General features: G+C 45.0%; 1 protein-coding gene across 6 annotated transcripts in view; it reads right to left on the reverse strand.

Moving 5' to 3' along the window:
• Nucleotides 1–19002, reverse strand: part of COL20A1 (collagen type XX alpha 1 chain) — a 96621-nt gene that overhangs the window by 37066 nt on the left and 40553 nt on the right. For 4 of the 6 annotated variants that reach the window (XM_048820792.2, XM_048820791.2, XM_048820788.2 and 1 more), the window contains 6 exons: nucleotides 16587–16729; nucleotides 14055–14187; nucleotides 8322–8464; nucleotides 6783–6912; nucleotides 5726–5782; nucleotides 3140–3178 (listed from right to left, as the gene is read on the reverse strand). In XM_048820792.2, the coding sequence (XP_048676749.1) occupies nucleotides 3140–3178; nucleotides 5726–5782; nucleotides 6783–6912; nucleotides 8322–8464; nucleotides 14055–14187; nucleotides 16587–16729 (645 nt within the window). The remainder of the gene's footprint in view (nucleotides 1–3139; nucleotides 3179–5725; nucleotides 5783–6782; nucleotides 6913–8321; nucleotides 8465–14054; nucleotides 14188–16586; nucleotides 16730–19002) is intronic. The other 2 variants (XM_075118692.1, XM_048820793.2) reach the window with 2 other exon arrangements.

The following is a 19002-nucleotide window of genomic DNA, read 5'->3' on the forward strand; positions in this document are numbered from 1 at the left end:
CAATGGTTGCTCTTTGTTTTCGCCAAGGGCAAGCGCATTCCAGTAAGGAGAAGGCTAGTAGGTATAACGAATCATCAGCCTGCTCAAAACACTCTGCATACTATGTCAGTGTTCTGACTTGAATGCTCCGTGTTTCCCATTAAAGTGCCCCTTTGGCCTAGAAGACATATGCATAGATCCATTTTCCAGATGCAGGTAACAGAGAAACAGAAAATTTTCAGGCTAGATTTTCCAAAGTGCCCAGAACCCAGCTCCCGCCTCTGGGAACTGCAAATTCTACCCATTTGGAACAATGGGCGGAGCCCTTTTGAAACTCTGGTCCTCAGTGACTTGCTAAAAGTTATAGGGAAAGTTTGTGGCAGAGTTGGTGGGAACAGAACCTAATCCCTGAAGTGGTTGACCTTTGTCTACTCATTAGACCAGACAAAATGCTTCAGATCTGTGTTGGTTAGGCCACCTGCTGGATGGAGAGAGCAATGCTCACCCCTGTGACATTCTTTGAGATCCACAGATGAAAACTAACTAGGCAGGTGCAAAGAATTATTATTAAGCACATTTTTCAGCAGAGATAATTAAAAGCCCAGAGAGGCTGAGTGAGCTAGCTGGAAGGTAGTGTTGCTTAGTTGCTTAGGCACTGGTCATGCAACCAAAAGATTTATTTTGAGATAAATGATGAATGAATATTTATTATGGAGCAGAGTTAAGGTGGTTTTATGATAAAATATGATTTTTTTTACATTTGAGAAAAATGACATGTTTGTTCACTATGTGAGCAGTGTAAGATCCAGAAGGTCATTAACTTGTTTTCTTGCTTTAACATCCATGAGTTTTATAAACGATAGGTAAATACAGTCTGTCACCTAGGAACCTTAAAAATATATTTGAGTTATTTGTTCCTGGAATGAATTAATTATGGTTTGTAAGGGCCTCAGCCACTGTAGCAAGACCTAATAAATAAGAGTGGCATTTTTTTAAAATCTATTAAATGGAAAAAAAAAACCCTAAAAAATTTGCTCTGAAAAAAGCACAAGTTATAATGAGTTCTGCCTTTTCAACTTGATGCCAAATATCATAAAAGAAGTGGATTCTGTCCAGTAATTGCTTAGGAAAGGGAAAAAAGAGAGAATTATTCTCTGCTGCAAAATGTATCCTCTCATGTGCGAGAGTCATGAAAGTTGGTAAAGTAAAGTATTTCCATTTCTCTCTTCATTTTTCAAGTATTGCCCAGAGGTGTGATCTGCCTTATGCGGTCTATAAAGATTTTTCCCCTGACATCTTTGACATCTCATCTCCAGCTTCATGCAGCTTCATCTCTTTTTCCCAGTTCATCATTAAAGCTCTATGAGTCACTTTCTTATTTCAGATTTTAATACAAGCAGACCTTGCAGTCGGGGGGTTGGGGTTTTTTTAGCTTATCGGAACTTACAGCAGGCTGGGGAGGGTAAAGGGAAATAACCAGTTTGTTTTAAAGAGAAAGGGGGACAAGTTCATCACATCATTTCCCTTTCAATCTGTACTCTCCCACCTCACCACCACTTACTATTGATTGGATCTTGGTTCTGGTGGGTATTTTGCATTTGGGCTGCTATAATGCACACTATCACTATGCAGTGTTCAGAGAGCTCATCAGATTATTCTGACCGGTTTCAGACCCATTTCTCTCTGATTTAAGAACCCTGGGATTGGTATATTACCATGTCCATTAAAATGTATATCAAATATAATAACAATGTTTAAAAGCAAAATTTAAATTACAGTTATAACCATATTATTAATCCACCAGTGAGACAGTTATGGCACTGGGCTATTTCTCTTGATGAATCACCTGTGTCATGTAAGACAGGCACAGAGATGTTTGCTTGGGTATTATGGCTTGATTAGTTTGGCCTGGACATACACAGACTGAATAGTCTTGCAGGAATGGGGGGAAGAGAGGTCAAACAGGGCAGTCTATGGATCTTAGATACTTATCTGGCTCCCTTTACAAGAGGATCTGAGCACCTCCCAGTCTGTGACGTATATATCCTCACAACACCCCTGTGAGGCAGAGAAGTCCTATTATCGTTATCCCCCTTTTATGGTTGGGGAACTCTGGCAGAGAGAGACGAAGGGTATGTCTACATTTGAGCTGGGAGGGGTGATTTCCAGCTCACCATGGTAGCTCCGCCCAAGCGACACCTTAAAAATAGCTATGTGTTAGCAGCACCACGGATGGTTCCCCCGAGCACTGCCTGACCCCTGGATGTGTACTCAGACAGCTAGCCTGAACTGTGGCCCATGCAGCCACAGATGCATTGCTATTTTTAGGTGCTAGCTCAACCAGAGCTAGCATGGGTATGTCTACACGAGCTGGGAATCACAGCTCCGAGGTCAGTGTCATACTTAAGCGACTCCAAAGGACTCCCTGGCAGGGCTGAACCAAGGTCTTCTGAATCTCAGGCTGGAGCCCTGACCACTAGAACTCTCTGGGAAGATGTGGGGCTGGGGCTGCCATATAGGCAGTACAAGTCACTTCCTAGGTGGCAAACTATATATAATGGGTCCTACAGTGGGTAAAGGGGAAATAGAGTTCCCCTAGTTAAATATATACCATTTGAGTCCTAACAGCAGCCCTAGGCATGTCTACATCCTTTACAACCTGCAGAGATTACCTTGGGGGAGGGAAAGGGGAAAAATTTTAGGCTGGGGTTACTGAAAGAGCCTAAGTGCATTAGGGACACAAATCACCTTGCAGTGCAATGGAAGTTGGATGCCTAACTTCCTTAGGGGCTTTGCAATTCCCAGCCTTTACCGCTAGCTGTTCCCCAAAAAAGGTTGACAGATGTGGATGATGGGAGAGCTACCTACTTAGCTTGGATGGATGAAATAAGACCCTCAGTACAACAGGGAAACATATTTCTGTTGTCCAATGTGGTGGGGAAAGGGAAAGGAAATGAAGGTGTTGAGGGGAGACATTTGCTGAGCTCTCCCAGGTTTCCTGCATCAGATTTTCTGACACGGCAATAGCACTCTGGGTGTGGGGACGATGACTTTAATGTGTGCCAGGCAAGCTTTTGTAACAGCGATGCAGATTAAAGATTAGTCAGGATCAGACAGCGTGTCCACATTCATGACATGGGACTGAGAACTAGTAAGGTACCTTGCAGAGAGCCTTCAGTGGAACTGATAGTGGGGCAAGCTGCAGGAGAAAAAAAAAACGGGAAAAATCATGAGACCCAATGGAAGCCAAACTGGCAATTTATTACAGGAATAAAGCAGACATGGCTGTGGTCTGCAGCAGAATGGAAAGCACATGGAGATCTAGTGAGTGAGTCTGTATAGACATCTTGGCACAGATACTGCAGTACCCTACAATACCGTCAATTCCTTGAGGCCAGGACCCAGCCTGATGGTAGCAATAATCGTTACACTTATGGGCAATCCAATAGCATACATTTGGGCCATATTTTCAATGGCTTGAAGACACACTGGTTGAAAATTTGTACTCTTTGCAAACTTGGGTCTATGACAAGAAGCTGCATATACACTTAGCCAATCTGCACATGCAAACATGGAAGTTTGCCAGGTTTTGTATGGCTCACTCATCACTCAAGCCTTTGAAATGATTGTCCTTTATCAGCAGGTCCCTTTGTCATAACTTTGTTTTGACTCAATCTTCTACTACTGCTCACCCACTGTGGACTTAAACACAGTTATAATGGGCTTTTTCTTTGACATTCCTGGTTAGTTGTAGTCTGGACACCTAAACATATAATGCATATGTAATTGCCAGTTTGCATAAACAATTGCTCTAACTGCATTACAAAACAAAGAAACACATCTACCCAACCATTTGAGCATGGAGCTGAGGTTTCATTTTTGCAAAATTTGTCTCTCCGCATCATTGTTAAGTGGTAAAGCCAAGATCGTCAGAAGCGAGTAAAAGCAATCACATGCACAAAATCTGTGCAGGTATTTACTGTGCATATGCAATTGTGGTAATTGCACACAAAGACTATGCATGTCCATGTAATTCTGAAAATTTGAACTTAAGAGCATTCTTTCATTTTTATTAATTTGTTATTACATTTTGGAACTTAATCTTTAAAAAAAAAAACAATTGGATATCCTTTGGCGGTCACCTCAGGAAATCCTCTGCTCAGTCTTATAGCATCCCTGAGGCAGCGAGAGCAAAATATATGGATGCTACTCATACAAATTAGGGACAAAGGACTAGAATCAAAAGCTCTTTGGTGACAAGTTATAAAGTGCTCTCCCCATTTAAGTGTTTTGGGTATGGCAGTGTTTTAGAAAACAGAGCATGAATGTTACTTTCAATTATTTGCTGCTGTTTAAATCCCAGGGCCATGGATGCCAGATGGAACTGGGACAAGGAAAATATTTGAAAGTCAGAGATGTCCCTGAAACTCAAGCACACTTGAGAGGTTGGCTATTTCACAAATGGCTTTTTAGGTCACTAGTTTAATGCAGCTTAGCAGCTCATTACATTAAGGTTGCATTATAAACGTTCTGTTGCTATTATGTTACTCTGAAATACATCATATGGTATTTCATAGCTCATCACACAAGCAGGGTTCCAATTTTCAGTACTTGACTACTGTAAAAGGTAGGAGGAGCTGGTCATTCCCTCCCCATTCCTCTTGGCTAATAAACGTGCACCTGAAAAGCCCAGTCCACTGTGTTAATTTGTGACCCCTCTCACCCACCAAGTATGAGCCACAGGCTGTTGGTACCACAGCACTCGGGTGTGAAACTGAATTGAAGGCTGTGAGTTTGATGGCTCTGGGACTATGGACATCAGGTACTAAACCAAAAGGGTGACATTTTCCATTGGCCTCCATTATTTTGAGGTACCTTGGTTTGCATACACATAAAGCAAGTTTTTCTTTCTGGAAAAGTTCTATAGACTTGGGATTAGAACCAGTACTGGGGGATAAAGCAATGGAACAGGGTTCTATTAAAATGGTCAGTTCCTGGGTAAGCTCCACTTCTGACCCCTCCCACTCTCTCTGAGAGCGCTCCTTCTAGGTCTTGGGCCATCTCCTCTGTCTTGGGGTGGAATCACACAATTCTCCCACTCTCAGACCAGGCCCTGGGTTGCAGTCTCCTGTGTATCACGTGTGATCACCTCAGCAGGTCAGACTGACCTCCAGACCCTGCAATTCTGTTCTCCCCGGGCAATGACAGTGCCAATCAGCGACCAAACAGCCTCCTTAACCCGAAGTGTCATTTGTTTAGAACAAAAGCGTTTCAGAGAAACCAGATCTCAAAAAAAGCAAAACAGCCTGCACACATACTTCCCCTCGCTGAGAAAGTGCATCTTAAGCTTCAGAGTCTTCCCAGTTAATATCCCAGATGAGCCCCCACTTGTAATGCCGACAGACCCCGGTCATCGATAGGCGAGATGGAACCTGGGTCCTCTGAAGCTTAGCGTATGAGCCTCCACGGCATGAGCTAAAAGCTACATGCCTCTTAGCCCAGGCTGTAGCAGGCTCATCAATCTCTAGCGGGGGATAGAGCACCACACCAAGCAGGCATGGGTTACATCTACACCTGCTGGGTTTACATTAGACTCATGCTGGAAAGTTACATGTCCCCAACATCATCTTCCATGGTGTGAGACATGACTTAAACCCAGTCCTACTTGAAGTGCTAAGCCCCAACAGCTTGAGTTGCCACTGCAAGAGGACATGTGTGAATTTCAGCCTTATCACACATGACTTACCCTCTGTTTTGAAGGGAACGGAGCCTTGTGTTGAGGGCAGTTTAGCCAAGACAGAAGCTGTAAGAATAAATGCATTTGTGAGTCCTGATTCTGTGATTGGGATGTTTGGCTCACTGTTGTTCATGGTTATTAGACCTTCCCTATGCTCCCTTCTGACTGGAAGCAATAGCTTGGGAATGTGATATGAAATGGGCGCATTGTTTGAGCCATGTATTGGTCCCATTGTTTCAAGCGGGGACCTATTGTCTCCAGCCTCACTCCCCTTTTTAAAGAGGTTAGGTGTTCTTTTTCCTACTGGAATTTGCAAAAAGGTTGAGGACTTGGCTCTCTTTTCAGGGCACAAGTTGTACCCTGAAAACATTGCACCCTCATTTTTGTGCCTGCAGAATGGACCCTGGCTGTATATCCAAGTACATGCACCTCTAGCTACCTGATTCACAAACACAGACTGAAAAGGAGGACTTGTGGCACCTTAGAGACTAACCAATTTATTTGAGCATAAGCTTTCGTGAGCTACAGCTGATAGATGCATCTGATGAAGTGAGCTGTAGCTCACGAAAGCTTATGCTCAAATAAATTGGTTAGTCTCTAAGGTGCCACAAGTCCTCCTTTTTCTTTTTGCGAATACAGACTAACACGGCTGTTACTCTGAAACACAGACTGGTAGCTACATCTATATTTTTATTTGTATTATTCAGATTTATACCCACAGTTCAACTGTCTGTGCAAATTACATCTGCAAAAAGGGTGGCCAACCCTTCTGAAAGTCTGGCCCTATACGCAAACTGCGTATCCTACACAAGCAAGTAAATCGTCATATACTTCCAGGGTGAAACTAATCTGAGGAGTATCTCTGTTGACTTCCACAGAGTTACACTGTGATTAATTGGGCCAAATTGGTCTCTGGCCCTTTAACTTTTAACGTTGCTTTTCCCCTGTTACTCTTTCCAAGCCCCAGTTTAATAGGGGTAATGACAGCATCACACCTTTGTGAATTATTGAAGATCTCTGGATAAAAGGCAATGCATAAAAGGTATGCACCTACTGATTTGCCTACCAGTTTGGCCAGTTGTTGACACAGCATCACTCTCTCCTGCGTCATGGACAGCAGAAACCATCACCTTGTATGCTGTGTTGGGAAGCAGCGACTGCAGGGTCACTCCACTGCTTTTACCAGAAACCATTACCTATGCAGAGATGAGAAAGACTCTGACACTCCAGCAGGATTCTCCATTCCGCTTTTATTCATTTGCTGATACAAGTGGGCAATACAGGGCAACAGAAAAGCAGTTTAGACTAAGAGCCGATGACCACACTCCCCTTCCCTGCTAGAGCTGGGAAAAGTTTTTCGCCAAAACCTTTTTCTGCCAAAACAGCAGATTCAACAACATTGAAACATTTCTCAAGTTCATGTTGGTTTCTCCAAACGGTTTCAGTTGGTCGGGGGAGGGGTAATCCCAAAAAATCAAAATGTTTCCTTTCAACATTTTCTAAATGAAACATTTCAATTTTTCGGTTCGAAATCACTTTCGATTTCAACATTTGTTTTCATTTTATTTTTACAAACATTTCTAAAAAATTAAAAATGAATGAAACAAAATGAAACAATTTTGTCTTGACAAAATGTTTCATTTGACCCAAAATGATTTTTCAGTTGCCTGAAAATTTTGAAAAAATTCATTTTTCATTCAATCTGAAAATTCTTAAGATTTTTTTTTTAATTGCGAGTGAAACAAAAAATCATCTCTTCTCCCAGCTCTTTTCCTGCAGACACGCCCCGCCCCCCCTCTTCCCCCCAGCCCTTAGATTCCCGCTAGGCACTGAGACTGCCCCTCAGCTCATCAGGGAAGATTTTCAAAGGTACAGTGGGAAGTTAGGTATCCAGCTTCCATTGAAAGTTTTCTTATTTATTCTGGGAAATGTCCCCCGCTAGCATTTTCCTAATAGATATCCGAATTGGACAGGCCTATTGGTCTCAGGCCAATATTGCCTCAGTGAAATGGAAACACTGAGGGAGTTTCATCAGCCATGGTTTCTTGCTTTGTTTTCCTATTGAAGCTACAGACTGGAGGAAGAAAGTCATCAGATCAGGCTTATCTAGTTGCTGGGCAGCTCTGTATGAACATGGGGACATTCTCCATCCAAAGGAATTTCAAATTTCCTTATGGTACTGCAGTCTAACTGGGTCTAACCGGAGAATTTGAGTGCTAAAGGTTAATGCTTAATCACTTTAGGTCAGAGCAGGGGATTTGTCCTTAATCCTTCACCTATTGGAAATGAAGCACTCCAGTTTATGGGGAGGAGGTGGATCAAAGAGGCAGCTGTAGTCTGAGGGGCTTTGACTGCAATGAATTCTCCTGATGTTTTATACAGAAATCCATGGAAGAGCCTAGAAGGCTTTGGTTTGAATTCACAACTGTCTGTCTCTAATGCACTGCCTTTAATCAGACGGAGGAAACGAGTTGCTCTTGTTCTCTTGACCAAATTTATCCTTGGGGTAACCCCACTGACTTCAACTGAGACACATCGGGATGACACTGGCTACGTGTCTTTTTAGTCAAGTGCCTGGCATGCCCAAAAGCAGCTGAGGACTTACTGTTTGCTGAGCACTGTCATCAGATTCAGGAGTGTAGGTTACTCGGTAGTATTGTATGTGGCTGCCAGGGGGTCTCCAGTGGACCTGCAGGCTATTGGGGGTCTCCGAGTCTATAACGAGGTCGGTGGGTGGGCTCTGGGAAGCTGCAGCAGGGAACAAAGATGAACTAGATGACAGGCAGATAGCGATGGATACAAACCAGGCCAAAAAGACTCCCTGTCTGGCACATTAGTAAGTGCTTCACTGCTTTGCTACCATAATAATGAAAGCTCAGAACAGAGACAGAGGGGGCGTCACCTTGGGGCGAGGGAACGAGAGAGACTGAGATCTTGGAGGAGAGTGGATTGCCTAAGGCTAGAAAGAGAGGACTCAACACTGAGACAAGAGAGGCCTAGGAGCTGCAAGAAAAACTTTGGAGTTGAGAAGGGAGACCTAGAAGCATAAAGAAATATATGTAAAGTGTACCCCATACATACCCAAGGTGGCATGTATATCTGACCCAAGATATAAAGAAGGCACATTGTGAAATGGCTTTAGAGATGGCTCGGAGTGTATTGGACACTCAGTTTACTCTAATGTCATTGCTAAGTTGATATCGTCCAGTGAATGCAACGTCCGTCTGTCCCTTCTTGTTTTTAAATTCAATTTCTTACTAAAATATTAGCAACCTTGCAGAACATGACACTGCTTGGCTCACACTCATCGGACCACCCACAGACTTCTGAAGTCGTTTCATACAAAGTTTGGGTGTGATTCCTATCGTATATCCTGAGCTGAATGTGACTCCTACAGTGGTTAGGGTCTCAGAGCCCAGGCTCCAGCCCAAGCCCAATTGTCTAGGCTTCAATTTTTATGCTCCTGATTTGGGCTCTGGCCACTAGGCCCCGTTACCTCCACACCAACCATAACGGCAGCCTCCCACCCAGACCATTAGGCAAGACCACCCCAGCCTGCTCCATAGCACCCAGCGCCTCTCACAGGTTTGCTGCCTGTACCGACCATTTCATTTAGCTAGGATGTGCCACCAGTTCACTGTTTCCCTGTCATTCTTTTAAGATAACCCAATCTAACAAGATAGAATAAGTTAGCTGAAAACTTCAAAGTCGGAATTACTTGGAAAGCTCCCAGGGCCCTGCAGAATCTGACAGCACGGATCTGACAGACAGGGGAAAGGTCAAATTTCTAGGCTGCCCAGGGAGGAAGTGAGTATCTCTGACACAGAGGGTGCCATCTGGGTCAACCTCATCTGCTGCCCCTTAAACCTTTTCCACGCTTCCTTCACAGGAGGGTTTTCAGCCTTCGGACTCCTCAGTCTAATTGGTACAATGTACATGTCCTCAAATCAGAGTAAATCTCTAGAGCTCTCTGCTAAGCTGCACGGCTGCCCATTTCAAATGTCCCTTCGGAGCCTTATCCATCATTATTATCCAAACGATGCAGCTGAGTTTTTCTCGCCCTCATTGCTTAGTATTCTGGATTCTTCCCATCATTTCAGCTCCTCGCCATTAGTCTCCTTAAACTTAGTTACTAAACTAAGCATCAGCTTGCTCAAGTTTAAGGACCTATCTATTAATGACTTTGCGACTGTGGATGTTCGCTCCAGAGGTGACAGACCAGCCTGTGTTCTACTCCCAGGCCAGGTATTTCACTCCTGGGAGTGGGAAAACCCAGCTCGCTGTACAGTTGGAGTCCTATGTTTGTTCCCAGGCATGCCTTTAAATGTCACATCACACCCTATTCCTAAGAGGTGGGCGCTTTGAGTCACCATGCTGCACAATAATGCCAGGTCGCAATGCGCCAATGAAGTATCATCTCATGCTCACCCAGCATTACCGCACATTGCTGTAGTTTCGAACACAAGCACTGAAATGGGGAGTGTCCAGCTCTGATAATTCTGTCCTTCAGGACAAATGCAGAATGGTGGCAACCTCAGGGGGAGGAAGAGTACTTCGCTCCAGGGAAAGGGGGTGGGGATGCCTCACTTCACTCATCCAAGCTTTTGAAAGAACAGTCTTGGTGGGTCTTAAAAAGCATCCCCATCCCATCCTTCTCAGGCAGACAAGAATGGCAGCTGCCTTACAAATCCTTGAAAGGGAGCAAACAGGAAGGTCATTAGGTCTATGGCACAGATATTAAAGACTCCGATAGGTCCCAAAAGATAAGCAATGTTACATGATATCCCATTACTGTGCATGAAGGGTTGTGTGTATGTGCTTTTGTGTTATTATTATTAATAATTACTTGCATTGTGGTCGCACCTAGAGGTCCCAATCAAGGATCAGGGCCCCCTGAGCTAGATAATGATAATGAAAAGACAGTCCCTGCTGCAAAGACTGTACAATTTAAGTGTAACACAAGAGAGGACAGGAGGTTACAAGACCTACGTTGTTTCTAAACCACGCCCTTTGTAAAGGAGCACAACGCACTGCAGAGCGATGGATTTTTTTTTGGTAAGATGTGTCTGATGACAGGACCTGTTGTCTGAAAGAGAGAGATGTCCTGTAACGTCCATTGAGCACAATCTACCTGCACAGAGGTTTGTATGTGGGTTGAGCAAGGAAGTAGTCCTGATTAAAATGAACTTGCTGTGCTCACCTCAGCCCCACAGGGAGGTATATAGTTCTACACAGCAAAACCAGTACACAAAGGCAGTCATTTTTCTCTTAACCTTCAAGGAGGCCATATTCTCCTGGGGAGAACAGAGAAAGAGAGGTGCTTGTGTTCCTCACGCTTCCTGCATAGCCTCAGGCTTCTAGGGCAAAAGCCTCACTTTAGTGACTGCCCTGAAGTTGCTGTATTTCTTGAAAGATGCTGCGCACATTTAAAAAACAACAACAACAAAAAAGAACAATGGCTTAGCCTCATCCTATATGGAGGGATGAGAAAGAACACGAGTCACTTTTCACCCCACATATGCACCCCGCTCTGCACCCAGGCTCTCTCTCAACACAGCATGTGTGCGCCTGCTGGCTACAATGGAAGATAAGCCTTTCACTCGGAGGAGGGCTTGGAAGATTTTTGACACATCAAAGCTTATGCTCAAATAAATTGGTTAGTCTCTAAGGTGCCACAAGTCCTCCTTTTCTTTTTGACACATCATTGGTATTTCATAGATACTAAGGTCAGAAGGGATCATTATGATCATCTAGTCTGACCTCCTGCACAACGCAGGCCACAGACTCTCACCCACCCACTCCTGCGAAAAACCTCACCTATGTCTGAGCTATTGAAGTCCTCAAATCGTGGTTTAAAGACTTCAAGGAACAGAGAATCCTCCAGCAAGTGGCCTGTCGCAAACACTTGGCTTTAAGAATGTCAGAGTGGGGAGGAATCATACAATTAAGCTGAATGATTTTCTCAGGGATGCTCGTTTGAACTTGGCCACAAAACAGAGTGTGAGTCTTTCCCATAATCTTGCCCAGCCCCTCCCCTCTCTACCAGGACACCTGCCGTCTTAGCCTTTTTCAAGCTACTGGGACCACAGCCCCTCTCGGAGCTCCCCGGGAGCTGCACACTCTCTTTGAAACCACCTCCTTCTCTTACTTCACTTTTCCTCACTGGCATTTTCTCTTTTAAATTGAGAAGTCAGATTTTCAAACATGTTAGGCATCCAGTTGTGCACCCAAAATCCAGTCCCAGTTTACGTACGCACTTATTCTGATTGCACGTGCAAACTGAGTAATTGCACATGGAAATTAAGCATGCATTCTGGCACTGTAACTGCTGGCCTAACTTGTTGAGCATCTGGCCCTTTGCATGAATTAAGTGGCAGTGAAAGATTGATATCCATGACACATGAAATCCCCTATTCACTCACAGGAAAGATATGTCATGGGCAGCAGTTGTGCAAGCTGCACCCCCTTCACTGTCCCACCGGTGTGTCTCAGACTTATTCCAGCACTAGCAAAGAATGGGACATACACACCTGAGGGTCAGTTCTGTCCTTGGCCTGTCTTCTGAGTATGCCAAGCACGGCACCAACCAGTGCCATTTGCAGTGAGTTGCGTGATGTGGATCTGGTCTGAGCTCACTGCTCAGGTTTGACATTGTGGAATTCACACCTTGAAACCTACCTGTTTGTTTACTGAAACCTCTAAGTAGCTGCAATTATCCCTCTGTCCTGTACAATAGTATGATGCACAGTGAGTCTGTTGCATCAATTCACCTTTGTGTTTTACAGCACTCGGAGGCTCGCCTGAGGTAGCTTTACACAAGGATACATTATTATTATTCATTATTAATAAAAGCAGGGCTTTGGATTCCAAGACAGCAATTTACTCTGAGCTTCACCAGCTCAGAAAACACAAAACCAGACAGAACGAGTTTATTCTGCAAAGACTGTTGGGAACTAAGAGGAGAAGGAGCAGATCACAGATATTAAATGACTCGTGTTCCATTCACGGGCTGCAAAGCCATTAGACAGGGCGTATTCATTAAGAGGACCTTTGGGGAGGCCACTTTTTAACTTCATTCTGTCAGCACCAAGCAAGATTCAGACTTTCCCTCAGAGCAGAGTCGGACTGCAAGGCTCGCTCGCATTTTTGTAAGGGTCCCCAATGAAGAATGACTCAGCAATTAGGACTCCAAATGATTCCTCACCTTCCTTAATAGACAGCATGTTATAAACAAGTAACATTCATTAGGCAACATCTAGACAGTGAATTAAACAGCCTACAGAAAGTCCATGCAATCCACTCCAATATTTCTGTATCCTCTTATGGGGAAAAGGGAAACTACATTTCAAGGGTATCGAAAACTATTGGCTTATAACACCAGCCTGCTTTCTTGAGCAGACTGCAAATCTATAACACATCAGCCATCCAGCACACTGTCTGTAGCACTAGGGACTCACCCAATACATTTCACTTGAAGTTAAGAAGCAAATGCCGACTTTGTATGCAGTGGTACATTCCTGGAACATACAATGCCTCGTGTGGCACAGAGCGCACCCAGCTAAAGGGCACTCCTATGAATCTACACGGAAGACTATGTTGAGACAGATGTCCTAGGTTATGATGATTTTTCCATGAGACTTTTAAAAGACAGAGCCCTGATCACCAAGGAACTGTCACTCAGTGGGTTCATCTACAGCTGTGTCTAATAAGAAGGCCATTTTACATGTGGTTATAATGCATTTCTTCACTGGTCAAAATACTTCCTAAAAGTAGATCATTTTAGCCTTCCATCAATTCACCAAGAGGCATTGGAGATGCACAGGCAAGCAGTCACCAAAAGAAGTTCTAGGGTGCAACCCTGCCTCCACTGACGGTAAATAGAGTTTTGTTATTGACCAAGGTGCCATCTCACAGTTTTGCAGGCGGGAAAGGGGAGCATGCGCCTGTAACTGATAAGTCTTCACATGCACCCTGCCTGCCCCCCCCCCCAAAAACAGCTCCACAAAGATACATGCGCTGGGACCTAATTTCCCCAGGGCAACTAGTGATATTGGCAGCCTCCATTTCTGGCTAACCCACCTGAAACACCTTAATAGAGGACTGGCTTTCAGAGGGCAGGTGCTCAAGACCCTATAAGGTCACTCGGGTTGGTCACCCAAAATCACCAATCACTTAGTTGGTCCCATAAAAGATAATACCTCACCCACCTTGCCTCTCAAGTCACTTTTAGATGTTTAGGCCTGGGACGTCCTGTTGGTCAAACCTGAGTTATTGGTCTGTGACTAGTCCTGAGACTTCCCTTCCCCGAAGCCCTAGAGTTTGCAGGTTGGTCACTTACTAGTTCTGTGCAGAATAGAGACAGTGTCACTTCGAGCGCCATCCTTGTAATATGCCCAGATCGATATCTGGTATTCTGTGTTCTTTTTCAATCCTGGTAAGCTGGCAGCAGCCAGGTTCCCAGCAACAGACAGCTGTAGCGTGGAGGAGAAACGAACGTAAGTGGAGTTCCCATGCAGCCGCAACTACCTGGTTGAGTATGGCATCTTAAAGTATCAAATCCTTTCATAACAAGAGGCACTGTTCTTTAACAATCTCTTCCTACAAAAGGACTGATCACCTCAGATAGAATGATCTGAATGCTCTTCGCATAAGGACACCCAGTGTTTGCAGAGTTATAAAGAAATGATGGCCCAACCAGGGTGACTATCATCAGGACCCTTGTTTCTGATGTTCTTGCAAAAGCCCAGCCACAGGTAAGTTGTTGACCAGTAAACAGAAGGGAGGGTTAGGTAGACGCTCTCCCAACTGTCCCCTGACCCCAGTTACCAGCTTTGTGATGCTGCTTTTGTAACCTGCAGGATGCTTTGTGAAAAGTTGTATGGCCACGCATGAGGAATTAGAGGTCATCAGAACTCTACCCCATCTCCCCTCCAGGCCCTATTTTTACTTTAAATGAACATTGCACAATAGGAGCTCAAGATCTCCGGAGATTTAAGCTGGTGGTGGGTAGAGAAGAGGAAGTACACACATCCTGAGGTACTGCACACTGATATAATTTAATTGCAGTCAATGGAGCAACGGTAATTCACACCAGCTGAGGATCTGACCCATCATTTTGCATGTGGAGAAGATAGGGGGTACCTACATGCTGGCACAGGACTCTGGGACCAAATCCTATCCTCAAGGCTTTCATAAGTGTAAATGAACTAGGGCAAAATTTGGCCCTAGTTAGTGTTCTGTAGATGCCCATGCAGTCTGGATATGTTGATGACAGTTAATAGTTACTTTAATACCAAGTCTTAGGATACTCATTCAAAAAGCTCCAGTTACCTTGCATGTGTCCACAGTCACTTCCCCACTCAGGACTACACTTTATAGACCACACATTAGTATCCATGTAGCCGTTGGCAGGGCACGTGATATATACATGCCCAGCAGCCCTTAAACAGGCCTCACACCGTCTGTGATGAAGTGGGAATTGTCTGCAATATTTTTATGAACTACCTGTATGACCCTGTACCTATCACTCTGGTATTGCTGCCCAGTGGGCGTAGAAAGGTTAAATTGCTGCACTCAGGGTAAAGCAGGAGACATGAGGTGTTTCATCACGTAGCTTCTGGGAGGCTATGAATGGGTCATTAAGGTCATTAAGGACTATATCAATGGAAGACCCTAAAGAGACAATGGGAACCCCAGAGAGCTAACTATTGACACTTACCAATGGGAGGATACCAGCGGGCTGAACATGTGAACTCAGCATGGCTTTGCAGCAGGTGGACAATTGGCGGAGGTGACAGAGAAAGGAAATTAAGATGATCCCTATAGCAGCATGACTCATGGGAGCCCTGGCTTTACCCAGTATGGACTATGTCTTAACCTTGCCTTATTTATGCTAACCTAAGCACTTTCCTAATGCTATATTCCAGCTGACTAATAAACCCTTCTCTGTTTTGAAAAGGTGCATGGAGTCACTGCAGATACTTGCTGAAGTGCATTGACTCCCGAAGGAAGTATGAGTCTGAGCAGGAGTCTGCCTCAATGGGCAGGGCTCACAATGAGGAAACAGGAGTGCTGGAGCCCAAGGCTCAGCCGAGGGGACATTGAGGCCCCACCCTTGTATTAGTTTCAGAGTAACAGCCGTGTTAGTCTGTATTCGCAAAAAGAAAAGGAGTACTTGTGGCACCTTAGAGACTAACCAATTTATTTGAGCATGAGCTTTCGTGAGCTACAGCTCACTTCATCGGATGCATACCGTGGAAACTGCAGCAGACTTTATATATACACAGAGAATATGAAACAATACCTCCTCCCACCCCACTGTCCTGCTGGTAATAGCTTATCTAAAGTGATCATCAGGTTGGGCCATTTCCAGCACAAATCCAGGTTTGGGAGTTGAGAGAACCTGGATTTGTGCAGGAAATGGCCCAACTTGATTATCATGCACATTGTGTAAAGAGTTGTCACTTTGGATGGGCTATCACCAGCAGGAGAGTGAATTTGTGTGGGGGGGTGGAGGGTGAGAAAACCTGGATTTGTGCTGGAAATGGCCCAACCTGATGATCACTTTAGATAAGCTATTACCAGCAGGACAGTGGGGTGGGAGGAGGTATTGTTTCATATTCTCTGTGTATATATAAAGTCTGCTGCAGTTTCCACGGTATGCATCCGATGAAGTGAGCTGTAGCTCACGAAAGCTCATGCTCAAATAAATTGGTTAGTCTCTAAGGTGCCACAAGTACTCCTTTCCTTGTATTAGTGTGACCCCTTGGAGGACTGGCACACTGAAGACCACTTAAAGGCCAGGGCATAGCACAGATCCTGTAAATCCAGGACACCACCTCATGCTCCCCAAGCCTATATTGTACCATACCTCCTGGGAGCTCTCTTCTCCAAGTGCATTCCATTTAATCTGATAAACCAGGACATCAGAGGCAGCGGCTGCTTCCCACTGCAATCGGACATTGTTTCCTGAGAGTTCAGTCACCTTCAGGTCACCTGGTGGTGGAACCTTTACTGAAAGACACAAAGAAAACAAGGTTGAGGAGCTGGTGGTACAGAGCCAAGGTACAGAACAGATGGTCAGGGAGAAAGGTATCCACTGGCAGCTGTCTCTCACCAGCCTGCCTTTCACTTCTTCAGACCCCAAATGACAACAGCTCATCATGAGGGACATGGATAAAATATTTGTAAACACTAATTACAGATAATTATCGTATTTGCGAGAGGACATGTGCAGTGCTGGTGCTGGGAGCAGGAAGATGCTGGGAATGGCTTTCAAGGACAAAGAGGTTAGTGTTATGCCAAGTGCTAAAATCCTGGAGAGGCAAGAGAGTCTTTTTGGGTGTCTTCCTTACTTTTATAACTTTGGATGAATTTGTTTAAACTTTCGAGCTCCTAAGAGTTCACAGGACTCCCAGCGGCGGCTTGGGCCAGGCACGGTACAGACAAGCATACAGTGCAGCAGACCCATCTTGGCATATAGTACAGCTGGACACAAAAACAAATCCTGCAAAGGTTTGTTTGAGTTTTGCCCTGATGGCTTTTACACCCCCTCCATTGGGTTCGCTCTCTGCGAATATTCTAGCACATGCACATTTTAAGCCTGAATGCAGAGATACCCACCCAGTTTGGTGTGCTCACTGCACGTGGGAAGGGTTTTAACCAGGCTGCAAGTTTATTAGTGAAATTACATCCAAGGTTCCTGTCGAGGGACAGCCCAGTGCAGACACTTGACAACCCCTTGATCCTTCGCCAATTCTTGGGGTGCTCCCACCGTGGGGGTAGTCAGTTATCACACGAGGAGGTTCCCTGCGCGCCTGCACCCGCATCCCTCCCCCTTTCCGGGGTTGAAGTGAGAGAGGACTTCGACCTCCCAGCCAGCACTGCCGTAAAGTGCACTGGTGGGGTGGTCCCCCTGGGCTAGTGTCCTGTGTCACATTTGTTCCCAAGGGGTTAGACATGATGCCCCCATTTCATAAGAAGATGCTCTTGGGATGCCCACTGTGTTACCTCTTTGGATCTGGAGCCTAAATCAGCAAGTTCCTGCACTGGGCCCCTGCCAGAAGTTGCAATAACTAAATGACTCTCCCATAGGTCCCAGCTGTGCCCTCTGGGAGGGGGAGAATTCCAGCCCAAAACCCAGCCCCTAGGTTTCACTGCGAGGAAGGCGAAAAACCCCACCAGCCTCAGCCACGCTGGTGATATGGGGAAAAATTCCTACCCAGTCCCAAAGCTGCGACTAGCAAAGCCTGCAAGAACCCAGGAAAGGGGCATAGGGGCTGACTGCTGGAATGTCAGAATTTCACAGTCTGTTTGTGGATGATTCACAAATGGGAAAGCAGGAGGAATTATCTGAATAACTTAATTCTTGCAAATTATTTACTCAGACCTAGCTGTGATCCATTGGGTCCCGTATAATAAGAATGAAGGCAGGCTTCTGTGTGTCTGTTTTTCCCCTAAAATTGTGAGACTACTTCTGCATTTCAGCTTTCCTTAAAAAATATTTTCTATTGCCTTTTTCAATTTGCTGTCCCACTCTGGTAACAGAGAGAGACGTCCACTAGAGGGAAGGAACAGCAGGCCAGCTAAAAGATTCCGGGCTCTCACATATGCAGCAAAAAACAGGATAAAGCAGCTAGTGATGGTGTGAGAACTGAAATCAGAAACAGGTGGAAGTGCTAGAGGAGGAAGGTCAATGACTTAGGGAGGGACAAAATGAAATGGATATGGGAGGAACCAGGAAAGTTACTGAGGGAGAGACCCCCAGGTGGATGGGGGCAGCTAGAGGAATGGGATGGAGGGAAAGGGAACAGAGCATACAGAGGAAAAAAGGGCCAGAGAAAGGGAAAGACAATGGGACAAGAGCAATCAATTAAAGGAGATACAAAATGATTGAAAGGCAGAGGCATAACATGAGAAAGGACTGTTTGGGATGGAAGAGGTGGGGATTGTAAGAGACCAAAGGAGAGGGAGAAGACACAAACCATTTGAATGACAGGGTTATTTATTAATTCCGGTGTTGTTATTTCCCCAGTAGAAAAGGGACGACTGTATTTATCTGCTTCACTTGCAGAGTTTTCCTATACAAATAAGGTGCCGCCCTCTATGGAACTTAATGCAGCTCTCAATGATGCAAACTGGGGGTGCCCCCGGGCCCCCTCCCACCACCAGGGAAGTGGGAGGAGGGGAAAGTGCTGCTGGGAGCCTATGCCAAATCTTTCTGGAGCTGTTACAAAGCTCTGCAGTGACCTGGAGGTCAAAGGCTCCATCCCATTAGCCATCCCCTG

This window comes from Caretta caretta, chromosome 13, assembly GCF_965140235.1.
Source record: "Caretta caretta isolate rCarCar2 chromosome 13, rCarCar1.hap1, whole genome shotgun sequence".
Classification (NCBI taxonomy): Eukaryota; Metazoa; Chordata; order Testudines; family Cheloniidae; genus Caretta; species Caretta caretta.